Raw genomic sequence first — 12,546 nt, forward strand, 5'->3', positions numbered from 1 at the left:
AATCTGGTGACACTTTAGTTTTTCTCTGCACAGACAATTAAAATTGACTGTGTTGCCTCTTAGCTTAACTTGAGATCTTTGGTTTTGTGATAATTTCTGCTGCAAGGGAAAAATACAAGTGATTTCCAATTTTTGTATTTAAACTCGGTAACTTTGATAAAAGCATCTCATACTACTTGAATGCAAATGGTTTGGGTTTTAGCTGGGGTAAGCAATCTGGAGATACAGATGCTATTCTAGTTGTTTTCCTAGTGTAAACCAGCCTGAAATGGAAACAGGAAAAATGACTAAGCAAAGCCATTTTCAGCTTACCTGACTGCGGTCATCTGCTGCAGAAAGAAGAGGTGGTGATGGTAGCGTACTAGGCTCCTGTTCGCCGCTACTGTGTTTTCTGCCCAAAAAAAGAGAGGGGCATTTAGTGTGGTGGTCTTATTTGTTGGTTTGTTTTGTTTTTTAATGTAAAGGAGTCACAAAATAACCTGCCACTGGCATACACTATTGTATACTTTCAGTCGGTCATGCTCGACAGCCTAGAATGCATACTGACGTATCATCTTATTTCATGCATTTTGCGCTCCGTGCTGGTAAAAGCAGCAATGGAGGAAGAAATTAATGACTGAATTCTGTCAGTAGTTCTTTGAGCTGCTTCTTCAGCAACATGAACACATTTTTGTAGAGGTGAAAGGCAGATGGGTTAGTCTTTTGCCCACTTTCAAGAAATCTGCCAAAACCTGCCTTTTTTCTTCTGTTATCTGCTCTCATCTGTTTGTGGGGTTTTTTTGTTGGTTTGTTTTGGGTGGTTTTTAAGTGTCTTTTCTGAAATAACTTCTGCTGAAGCACAGTGACTTCTCTGAGGAAAAACGTTCTACCTTTAGTTTAAATTTGTGATCTAATACCAAATAGAAGTCCCTGACCATTTGTGCATCCTGGAAGGTTTTTTTTTTTCCCTTGGTTTTGTTTGTTTGGTTTTGATGTTTTGTCTGTTTTTCTTGTTTTGGTTTTTGTCTGTTTGAGGGGGAGGTCAGTGAGTTTAGATTGAAGAAGAATCTTCTATCCTTGCATCCTTCATTTAAACTAAATCCCCATGCTCCAAACTTGTCAGACCCTCACTTGTAGAATGTTTTTCTTTTAAAAAGTAACATAAAATAGTACTATTAGTTCAGCTTAAGCTTTTATTTAATGAAGCACACACTTCGGAGACTTCCTTCTGCTCTTTTCTTCAGAGCACTACATAAAGCACAAGCTTTTGTTCTTCTTGCTCAATGAGTCACTCTGTGATCCATCTGTAGATGTCTGGTGGCTTGGCAGATTAATTCACCTATTATAAGCTTGTGTTTTCCTTTGCTGCTTCTCTAAGAACACAAATAATTACTTATTTTTCTATGACTGTTTATTAATTAATTTCAATTTAGCATTTATTGAAGCTCAGATCCTGTCCCCTCTGTATAAAGTGTTAGAAAACAGCTCCTCTTTTGGTCAGTTCCTTTCAACCTGCTTGCCTTAGTTTCATTATCTTCGACATCCGTACACTTCCTTTCTGGCAATGCGTGTAACACTGGCTGTCCAGGTATAATCTGCAGGAAACTGGCAGCACATCCACTGACTCTCTCCTGTCACCAAAAAGCAGACAGACAATCTGGTATCTATGTGTATTGACTCTAAATTATTCTGTGATCTAAACAATAATAGAATATTTACCCACAGAAATATCTTATTTTAGACAGGTTTTGAAAAAATAGTTTGGGAGAATGATCTCAGATTGGAATCCGGTTGGAATTTATGCTTCATTTTGTGCCTTTTGTTATTCTCTTAATTGTCCTCTACTATGAAATCACTGAGGTTCCAAAGATACCAGGTGTTCACCCCTTTAGAAAAGAAGAAAGTAACTGTAATTCATACTAGTACTTTTAAGTGGATTGTTCATAGTTGAAAATCCTGGTTTAGTTTTTAAGTTACTAAGGTTATTTATGAATGCAATTAAGCCTTCTCTTCATATGATCAGAAATAAAGGACTGAACAGGCATGTATTTACGACCACTAAAATGGCCGTGTGGGCAAGGTGACACAGAAGTCTACACAACATCATCATCAGTATTTCTTGAGTTCCACCACGCTGTGCTAGAAGCCAAGAAATAGGAACTTGCTGGTATCAAAGTGCACAGCATTAGGGGCATGACAAAGCTGCAGTGAAGTACAGTTTAGGAAAGCAAGTCAAAGATCATCTCTAAGGTCCCAGTAGTTTAGAAAAAAGTGTCATCCAAAATACATTATCTTGGAAAGGGGAAAGCATCTGTTCTTTTCTTGACATGCTGAATTTCAGCTAACAACTGGCTATTTGCACAAGTGCTAGTTTGTTTGAGAGGACAGGCACTAATGCAGCTCAACTGGTGAATCCCTAGTATTAAAGTCAAATACACTGTACACTCAGATGCATATTATCAGTGCGGTATGCGAAGTGACATCTGTATAGCTTCATCTAATTGGCAGGAGTTTCCTTTGTGTGGCTACTCAAAACATAAAAAAAAGAAAAAGAATCTTAAGTGGTGTGTATTTCTGTTCATTTTGCTCACCTTCTCTGCTTTACAGCAGCAACGAGGTCTGGCCCTGAGAACATGGAGAACAAACTGTCTCCATTAGCTGAGGAGGTCTCATCACTTGAGCTGGCAGAGTCTCCTTGAGTACCAGACCAGCTATTTGTCACATCACTGTAAGACAAAAAGTTGTATTAGTCCTTGGATTTATAGTGCCTGGTCCAGACTGTATCCCCTGACCCGCAAAATGACCCTGATCCTGACCTGCAAACCATTTCAGAATAACATCAATATTTACAGAAAAAGAAGTAATTCTTAAAAAGAAGATACTAAGTTATGCTGAATTTTGTGACAGGTGATAGAACACAAAGACATTTCAGTACTTTGCAGAATATACCAGTAATGCAAATTCTTTCACTTACTCTGAGTGATCACATCAACTGCCTTGTCTGTTACAGTCACTTTATTGAAATTTTACTAAAATAATTCTATAAATTACAAGTGCCTCTTCTGGTCAGGAAGGAGAAACAACTGGGTTTGGAATCACTAAGTCCTTGAATTTTTCATTGCAAAGCTGAGCTAGAAAACATACTTGTCCCACTGGTTTTAAGCTAGCTTGAGAATCACAGCTATTACGTTATGGACAAATGGACAGAGCATCTTGACACTCTTCTGTTGTAATAAATAGTTACAATTTGGAAGAGATTAAGAACTACCAAGATACTTCCTGTAAGCTACATGCATTATAGTAGCAAGATTAAGTGGCTAAAATCTGGAAAGCTGAATTCCGTCAGGCACTGCAGCTTTGATACCATCACTTCATCAAAACCAGGCACTGAAAGAAAACCATGCTCAACGAATCTGTTATAAATTCCTTATTTCCTCCGTTGAAGTCAAAGCCGGTGTACATTCCACTCTAAAGAAGACATCAGACAAATGTCAGTGCTTCGGTATCAGCGAAGTGGGAAGGCTCAGATTTCTCACTCTTGCCTTGATGAAGTGCAGCTTTCACAGATGCAGCAGCAACTGGAAAAAACACCCAGTATTCCCACATTCTGCCAAGTTTGAGTGTATAATTGACTTGCATACAATAAAAATATGCAGCCTGTCCAATCTCTTACCCTTCTGTGAAATACTCAGGAAAGGGCCAGGTTTTATGAGGATCGTCAGGAAGAGGCCAGTTGCCACGTGTGTTGCTTGGACGACGGACATGCTGTGCTTGCCTCTTTTGTTGCATAGCCTGGTTGACTCCAGCAACGTAGCGGGCAAATTCTGGATCAGAGCCAACTGAATAAAAGAAACCAATAAGTCAGTTGCTGACATTCAGCTATTTCTGCTGCAGTTCTCCCCCTCATTTAATCCTTTCGGCTTGACCATACCCCATAAAAGAAAATAATTCCCTCACTGATAATAAATGCCAGACAATTATTGATAACTCTTATTGGAGCAGTAAAGAACACTGAATGGGAAGTGTTTTTAAAAAGTAGATAAGCACCATCCATCCATGGTGGATAACAATTCTGACACCTGCCCCTTGCATTCCATCAGGGAAACAGTATTTGTCACTATAATCATATCTATACACTGAAATGTCCACATCCCCTGAGAAGACACTGACAGAATTAAAGCCTGTACATCTACCAACATCAGCGAAAAAGAACATCTCTATTATTATAGTTGATTCCAGATTGCAACATGATTTCCAGCTATGTTGTGACCCTGCTTACTTCAAGAAATCTGTATCTCAGATTGATCGTAATAGAACATAACCACCCAGAAACTGCCTACTTCCTACAAAGCCTAGACAACAATTTTGAGAACATTCTGATCATGACCTGCAAAATATTTTAGAATATTTCAGAAGATATCTACAGAAAAAAGCAGTAATTCTTACTAAATCTTCCATTCTTAAAGTCCTTTATGTGTCTCGGACATCTGGTAAATGATAAGCATGATCTTAAGCAGACGCAGCAAAAGCCTCAATCCAGAAGTGTTTTAAATGCCCAGTTGAGGGAAAACTTGGCAATCTGACAGGATATATGGAAAAGGTTTAAACTACATGCACAGCAATTGCAGCAGGAAGTACAGAGGTACTGGCTTGCTGGTCTCGGCTTTAAATTAAGAGTGAAAACTGAACAGCATCCACCAAGCACGCACAGCTCAGAACCAAGGAATCAGCTTTTCATCTCATGCCTTCCCTACATTCATTGCCGCATTTACAAGAAAAGTTTCCTCATTTCCATTTGGCACACTCAGAAAATAAGAGCTCCACAGTGTTTTTTGTTGGATGCAAATTTAAATGATAATGAAGAAAACAAGTTTACTTCCATACATTCTTTGTTATATAAGCAAGGGACAGAGCTATCTGACAGCTGTGCAGAAACAAAACGTTCCCACTAATACTTGTTCTTTTTGAGAAGTATCTTTATGGCAATTGAAGATACGGCTGGAAGCCAGACAGACCCTCACATCCAAGGGCAGATTCTACACACATTCTAAAGGCGTTGCAGGTTTTTTTCCTGTGGATGGCATTGAGTGTTAAATTACTGTTACATTCAAAATAGCAACTTGTGTTGATTTTTTCCCCTCAATGAAAACATAAGAGATAAACAGCTTTTTATCAGATGCATTTTCAACTTCATTCTTTCGCATCTGTGAAAATAATTCAAAATACCTGGAGTTATCAACATTTCTTCTGCTAGCTCTTACTACAACATTCCTTCACCAAGTTCCTACAGTTGATACAAGTACTGCAAAATACATCTTTGGTAGCTATTTAAGCCTTTGACATGAAAAGCCATCAATTTTATAAATTCTTAATCAGCAGATTTGCATCTGAAAAGATAAATATTTTTAGAGCCTGAAAACGATGTATCAAAAAAGTAATGCCATTTGTTTCAAATGGCAAATGTACAAAGTCCTAAGAAATTTTGGAAATGAAACAGCGTTTCATGTTTTGAAGCTTTCTGTACTACACTAAATAGAGCCTGAACTGAAAATTCCTACATCACAGCTCAACCTGGCAAGTTACAGGAAGAACAGTTGTTTTTCCAATGGAAAAATCTATTTGATTGGAAAGGGGTTTTTTAGGTGCTTGGTTGGTTTTTTAAACACCAGCTCTGTGGAAAATACAGTTTACTCATCACTTCAACTGCCGAAACATATCTCTTAATCCACAGAGCACCATTTATCCACCTGAATGAGTCTCCTTTTCAGAGTATCACTTTCAAAGTCCATGATGTTCATCACATCAGATGGAACAAAACACATTGCTTTCTTTAGATTGAAAGGCAAATACTACAGAAATAGAATAGATTCAAAATGCTAAAAATGCCAGTTGTTTCTATACATGCATTCTTCCCCCTACACATGCATGTATTTGTGCTTGGTGAAAATAATTTTAAAGGTTGTGATAATCCTTAATCATATAAGAAAAGTATGTTTAAATAAGTCAGACTTAAAATTGTTGAGAAGCTTTTGATAACATACCTATGATGCTTATTTTTGCCTTATAAACTCCACTAATTTATCAACTAAGTTGACAAAATAACTATAGAATTACGAGTCAAATGAGCTGGTTTGTGAGCTGCCCCCGCAGTCCTAACCCGTGTGCAGGCAAATGAGCGTGGGGAAAGGATTCCTGCTTTGATAAAAGCTTTTCCTGTTCTGGTGCTGCCAGCCTCCAGGCAGTTTTCAAAACCGAATACTACAAAGTTTCTGTAGCTGTGTTACAGGCCAACAGAAATTATAATTACGCCAGAATAAATTCGTAAGTTGTTCTTAGTACTACTATCAGAAGAATTCATTAGACTCTACAATCAATTTCATAGTGTTTAGCTATTTGCTTATGGCTATAAAATTTTATCTTGCTTCATCTTCGACAAAAATCCTTCTACATTTACAATTTATTGGTGGTTCAAACACATCGGGTAAACCACACAGCACTTGCTCTTTAGCCTCTAATCCTTCAGCATCCAAGCTTCTCACTGCAGTCACAGCTGTAGAACAGGAACCAGTACAACTCCCATGGAATAGCACAGGAACGGAGGAGAAATGCGGGGCAGGGAAAGATGCAATCTGGCTGTATCTCCAGACTCCAAGACTGGTAAAGAACAGGAAGGATCATTTTGGGGAGAGGTCAATTACTTAAGTTCAGGACTTAATGATGGTTTTAAACAATTTTACAAATTAACAAGAGGAGCAACCTCATCTCTAAGTATCTGGTTTCGTATTTTGATGTGGTCCATATCAGACCTCCAACAACTGGGACAAGAAACAAGGAATTTGTTCGCATTCTTGTTTATTAATGAAAGTTGCTTATACTTCAGTTCACCTTCTGTTAAAAACAGGCATACATATAAATACCTGTTTGCCTTTGTAAGCACCCCAGCATCTGGTAGACAGCACTAGGAAATGAGTGTTATTGCTTGCAATATTTAACAGTATTCTTTGTAAGAGGACCCTTAGGAAAAACATAATAAAGGAAAAGGCACACACCTGCAGGGTCGAATGGCAGGATTTCTCCCAACATCCCAAACACTCCATCAGTTTGGTCACGATTTGGCCACGTGTTGTTTCTAGGTCCTTGTGGTTTCTGTCCTAACATCTCTGACATCATATTGTCCATATAGCTGCTCACAAGACCCAAGCTGTACAAATCAGAGCTTAAATCTGAAAAACCAGGATTGTTCCACTGGTTTATATGAGACAATCCAGCTCCAACAGCTTGGGCTGGCTGCTGTGAAGAATTAGTCAGCCACTTGGCAGGTACGCGTTGCTGTGGTCCAATAGGTTGAAGCAAGTGCTGGTAATACTGCACTTGCTGCTGCTGCTGCTTTTGTGACTGTTGTTGCTGTGACAAGCCTTGCTGAGAGGGATGCAGTGGGGTGTGAGACACAGACTGCGGTTGCTGTTGTACTGTTCCTGATTTTTGTTCTGCTGCTGTAGAGGATGCAACAGAGTTCCTTCTTTTCACCATTGGAGAAGTCTGCTGGGATTTGCCCATGTTAAAACCAGACAGGAAATCTATAACATCCTGCATTTCTTGGTCAGTTGGCAAATTCATACCTTTGTCGTCCTTGCCATCATCTGGTTTGAAGAAGTTGTCCCATCTTTCAACTAGAAACCCATTCACCAGCTGATTGTTTGTGCTCTGAATTGACTGCAGTGGATCTGTGGTCCTAGGAAAATTGCCAATGTTCAAAATGCTTTGTAACCGTGCATCTATGTTAGTGGGCATTTTAGCTTTCTCCTCTGAGTTGGAACTTATGAAGACATTTTTGGAAGGTGTATTGGGGATTGAATAACTTCCAGTATTACTTGTACTGGTACAGGAAGTTTTTTTTGTAAACCTTGAAGTCAGTTTTGAGAACGTTTTTTGCAGACCACCCGAAGATTTGCTTCCATTTCCAGATGGCATGTCAACTTGATTCCCAAAGTCTGAGATTTCCCGCTGTAACTGGATCTGAATACAAGGCAAAGCTTGCTCCCTGCATCAACAAAAACACGTATATGAAACCACATAATACATAACTGAGGCTGCACTTCGGAGGAAAATGTGTATTTGGGTAATAGGTAGCAAAAGACACAAACCCAAAGATTGCAAAGTTCACCTGCTACTACTTATGGTAACAATACAAATTATTACTAGCATTTGCAATAGCAGTAACTGCTTCCCATTCCATAAGAAATTTTAGTTGTGCTTCAAGACCTAAATGGAGACCAATTTAATATACATCAAATATTTCTGTAAGAGAGAAACAAATACTTTTGTACACTTGGATAAGCTGCTGGTTTGTTTTTAAAAAGACTGCTGTATCTCTGTATGTCCCCATAAAGCACCAATGTAGATGACCAATTTCTTGCTCACAGTTTGCCTACTGTTTTCCCCTTCTGAGGAACCGGTACTATCAAATTCCTCAGTACAGACCTTTCAACAACGATGGCTTTGTTTAACCTAGGAAAGTAGGGCATGAGGCTCAATAGGAGATGTACCTTCCTTCCTTCCACCTGTGTATGTCAAACACAGCGGTATAGAGCACATCTACCAGTCCCAAAGTCTTCTCGGGATCCAGACTCCTCTGTAGCAAAGACATCGTTGCTGGATCTTCCTTCAGACACCTGTAATTATGAATTTTAACTTAATATATACATATATATATTTTAAATTAAACAATTTTACCATACTAGCCAGATAAGGAAAGGCCAATTGCTGCACTATTTCTGCTCCTACAGAAGCACAACTAATCAAGACAGTATAATATAATGTACAAATGCCTAAGGGTTCTTAAAGACTACACCTGCAGCCCTAGTTTCTTTCTACTGCTGAACATACAGCTTATCTAAACTGTAAAATTAGGACTTATATAATGTATTTTAAAATCATGATTAACAATTAGCTCTTTAGCTGAGCAGGCATAATACAGCCACAGAGGTACAAAATAAGAAATGCACAAAGCCCATTTCTGGAAAACAGCAAGAGCCCTCAACAAACCTGACACAAAAAACACCAGCATCTGAGCCCAGCCCCACAAACTGCACATGGAAAATGATTCAGCGTATCCAGCAGTCTGCGGAGATTTTACGGAGCTGTGAAGATGCAGGATTAGTGAGTTTTCCTCATTAATGGTGCAAAATCAGGACTGAATTTGAGGTGAAATCAGAATAACTTAAACCTAAATAATAGCACATTTTTTTAAGTACTTAATGAGCCCATTCCACAGCGCTGAGTGAAGAGGCACTGTCACAGCGTGGCAGCAGGAGGAGCTCTTCCAGAGCACACACAGCCTGGCTCAAAGCACTCTGCCTTAGTTTAGTTCTTTCATAATAGAGCAATTTACAGAAAGAGAACAGACAAGTGCCAGTTTATACTCTGTAGAGGAATGAAAGCTCTTATTTGGGTAAGCAGACTGTATGTGTGGACTCGTACTTCTGGACACAGCACTGGTACCATTAGTGACAGGATATCTCACTAAGGGATCAGATGAATGAGCTGTGTTGTACTGGAATTTGTAGCAATGAGTAGTCCAAAGTGAGGGAGAAAGGCAGTGTTTCAATTCCAAATCATCGTTTCAAAAGGGAAGAAATCCTCACCTAAAAGTGCAGGTTAATCCTAACATTCTTCCCTAGGCAGTCAACTAAACTGGTAGGAATAGCATCTCAGACCACAGAGTTCTGCAGTTCAAGGCAGCGCCTAAAGAACAGCTCAGTGAAGACAGAGCTAAAGCTCTTGTACTAATCTCATCTAATTCCTGGCCTTCCTGAGATAACAGTTGTGAGGACCCGCCAGGGAGGAGCAACACGAATACTGTTGGATTTTAAAACAAACCCCACACAACTTCTCTTTTGTCATCAAGCTTTTACTTTTGCTTTAAAGTAGGTTTTAGTGCCACAGCACTGCCAGTCCTGCATTGCCTCCACCAGAGGCAGCACTAGGACACACACAGCTAAGTACGCCTGTCAGGAACAATGGCATTCCAACAGTTCCACACCACGGAACTTAAGGAAGATATGCCATAATGGCGTAGATTCTCTCTTTCATTTGTACTGCAGTATTTCCCCCCTATATATTCCAGTCATAACTATTAGTATAATCTGCAATACAGTATGTTTATTTACCAAGTCGATGGAACTTGCACCACAATTCTGGATCCTTCTAAACTTATCTGAGGAGCATAGGCTTCTTTGTTTTCAATCTGTGCTGTGTCCACAACCACCTAGCAAATCAAATAAAAATGAAAGGGAAATAATTTAAAAGAATTAGTTCTAGTTATTTTGTCGCTCCTGTAGTTAAAATGCAAGAGTCCCGCCTCTCCGCCAAGCTGCGGGTACAAAAAATAACCAGATAAAACAAGTGAACTCACACAATTATTATAAAGTTGATTTCTATTTTAATACCTTAAAAAAAAAATAAATAGTTTGATACAGTGACTTATACTTCAAGGACTTAATTCTTCTCAGTTACATACTGCAGTTATGCATCGCTATGTAGGTACCAACTGCTTTACCTAACAGCTGGTAGTTATCAATGGCTTCTTATAACAGCCCTTAATGTTTGAGAGGTTTGGCACTATTGCTACTTTAATAGCTCCCAAACACCTATTTATCAAAATGTTTTAAGTCATTTAACTGCAGTGCATGGTATGATACAAACAAGTAGTATTTAGTCTAAAACTCTTCACATAGCTCACAATTCTTAATACACACCCCCCTCCTTTTAAGGTTATAAAATCCCACACAACATTTCTCTATTCTACCTAATGGAACTGTACTATTATTAATTCCCTATTCTATAAAGAATAGTGACTGTTCAATTTGTTGAATTCTGAGCCTTCTGTAAGACACCGTGAAGATATATGGAAGACTAAAGTCTTGAAAATTAACCTTCTATCATGAACCTTTCTTTTTATGGAATTGAGGAGGGATGGATTCACTTTAGCTTCATTCAAAATTTAATACCAGTGATAGTAAGTTCCATATTTGGTTCGTGCTTTCTGTTGTTGTCCAGTCTGCATGGGTTGGCCTTTTTGATCATTTCCATAATTTCCTATTTTGGTCATGCTGAACCAGCAGCTTTTTGGCAGCAGTCAGCAGTTCCTGCTTCAGTGACTAGCAGATTAGCTGTACCATCTATCCTTCAAATGGCAAAAGTCCTCGGGTATGAATAAGCCTCAGGGGAGATTACTGGCTTTTTTTCAATCATCTTACACTGGTTCTACTTCTGACCGGCTGTCTGCTACTGGTTATGAAGAAATGCGAAATAACAATAATGCTGAGAGTCTCTCTCCCTTTAATAAAACCATCCAGTAACACCAGAACAACTATTTCCCACCTTTTAAATATTTTAGCATAAGGCTTTAGTCTTAGCATTTGCCTGAGTTTATACAAGCTTATAAGACATGTCTGAGCACAGTGACAAAATGCCATGCTATTATCCTCTCATGAAAATACCTCTCATTTAATATCAGGACAAATGCATTACTTGTTCCCTTGTATTTGTACAATTTTAATTTTATGTCATTTGGTAACTGCGATTCAACTATACTGCAATTATAATTGGGATAAGAAGAGGTGAACTCAGGAGCAATTTTTCTCAACTCCCAAGAAAACACCATCTGCGTCTCTGACCTGGAAGTCAGACAGAAAATTCCGATTTGTGCCGCCCTAGATCAGGTTCTGCTCGTGGTGCATGGTAGTGCTCACGATCTGGGCTTTTTGAGGCTCTTCCCCACCTCCCATCTTCCTTTTTTCCCTTTTAAAAAAGTTTTACACTTCTCAACATTTGGTCAGAGCTGTGACAGCTGTGATTTAAAGACTGCTGGGAGGCTGAGTGCTTCTGCAATGCGTGTTGCTTTCTGCTACAGAAGATCTAGCAGCACAAAAAAGGATGGCTAGAGACTCCGTTCACCCTTCTCTTTGTGACTTTGCAGGAGGCAAATTCAAAGTTTTATTTCCACTCATCCTCTGAATTCAAGTACTTTAATACACATGACTTTTATTCAAACATCAAGATTTCTTCAGCCGACCCAAATCTGAAAATACAATTCTTAATATATACGCTGTAGTAAAATCTGAAAGATGTCACTTTAAAAAATTATCTCTTATGTTAAAAACCTGAAGCCTAAAATAACCAAGCAAACTACGTCACATCTTCTTGTGCTTTCCACTGTTAATTAGTTTCTTCTCAAAAGGCACATGGCAAAGCAGGCTAAAGAGAGTGAGACTGTCGTGTAATGTACTTTTTAAAATCTGGCATTGAAATGACAAATTTACACACAATTCTGAACTAATGCAGACAGCTGAGTTTCTAAAAGCAGTAAGCCAAAGACTACGTAATATTGTCCCATGATTCGTTTTTCTGAGTTTTACACAAAATACACTTAAAATAAACACATTCTCCCTCCCGGCCTGGTGGGTGCTTAGAGGATCACTTCCTGTGCATCACACATCTATTGTTCTTGGTTTACAGGTGTTTCCTCTCTCCTCTCCACCCAAAGAATGCTTTAAAGGGGCAAAT

The 12,546-nt window shown here is 38.8% G+C and overlaps 1 protein-coding gene across 7 annotated transcripts in view; it reads right to left on the reverse strand.

Annotated features, from left to right (window-relative positions):
• Positions 1-12,546, reverse strand: part of GARRE1 (granule associated Rac and RHOG effector 1) — a 60,098-nt gene that overhangs the window by 2,773 nt on the left and 44,779 nt on the right. For 6 of the 7 annotated variants that reach the window (XM_065847985.2, XM_065847986.2, XM_071814333.1 and 3 more), the window contains 7 exons: positions 10,149-10,246; positions 8,526-8,651; positions 7,029-8,020; positions 3,653-3,818; positions 2,571-2,705; positions 1,500-1,610; positions 313-391 (listed from right to left, as the gene is read on the reverse strand). In XM_065847985.2, the coding sequence (XP_065704057.1) occupies positions 313-391; positions 1,500-1,610; positions 2,571-2,705; positions 3,653-3,818; positions 7,029-8,020; positions 8,526-8,651; positions 10,149-10,246 (1,707 nt within the window). The remainder of the gene's footprint in view (positions 1-312; positions 392-1,499; positions 1,611-2,570; positions 2,706-3,652; positions 3,819-7,028; positions 8,021-8,525; positions 8,652-10,148; positions 10,247-12,546) is intronic. The other variant, XM_065847988.2, reaches the window with a different exon arrangement.

Source organism: Patagioenas fasciata, chromosome 13 (assembly GCF_037038585.1).
Source record: "Patagioenas fasciata isolate bPatFas1 chromosome 13, bPatFas1.hap1, whole genome shotgun sequence".
Lineage (NCBI taxonomy): Eukaryota > Metazoa > Chordata > Aves > Columbiformes > Columbidae > Patagioenas > Patagioenas fasciata.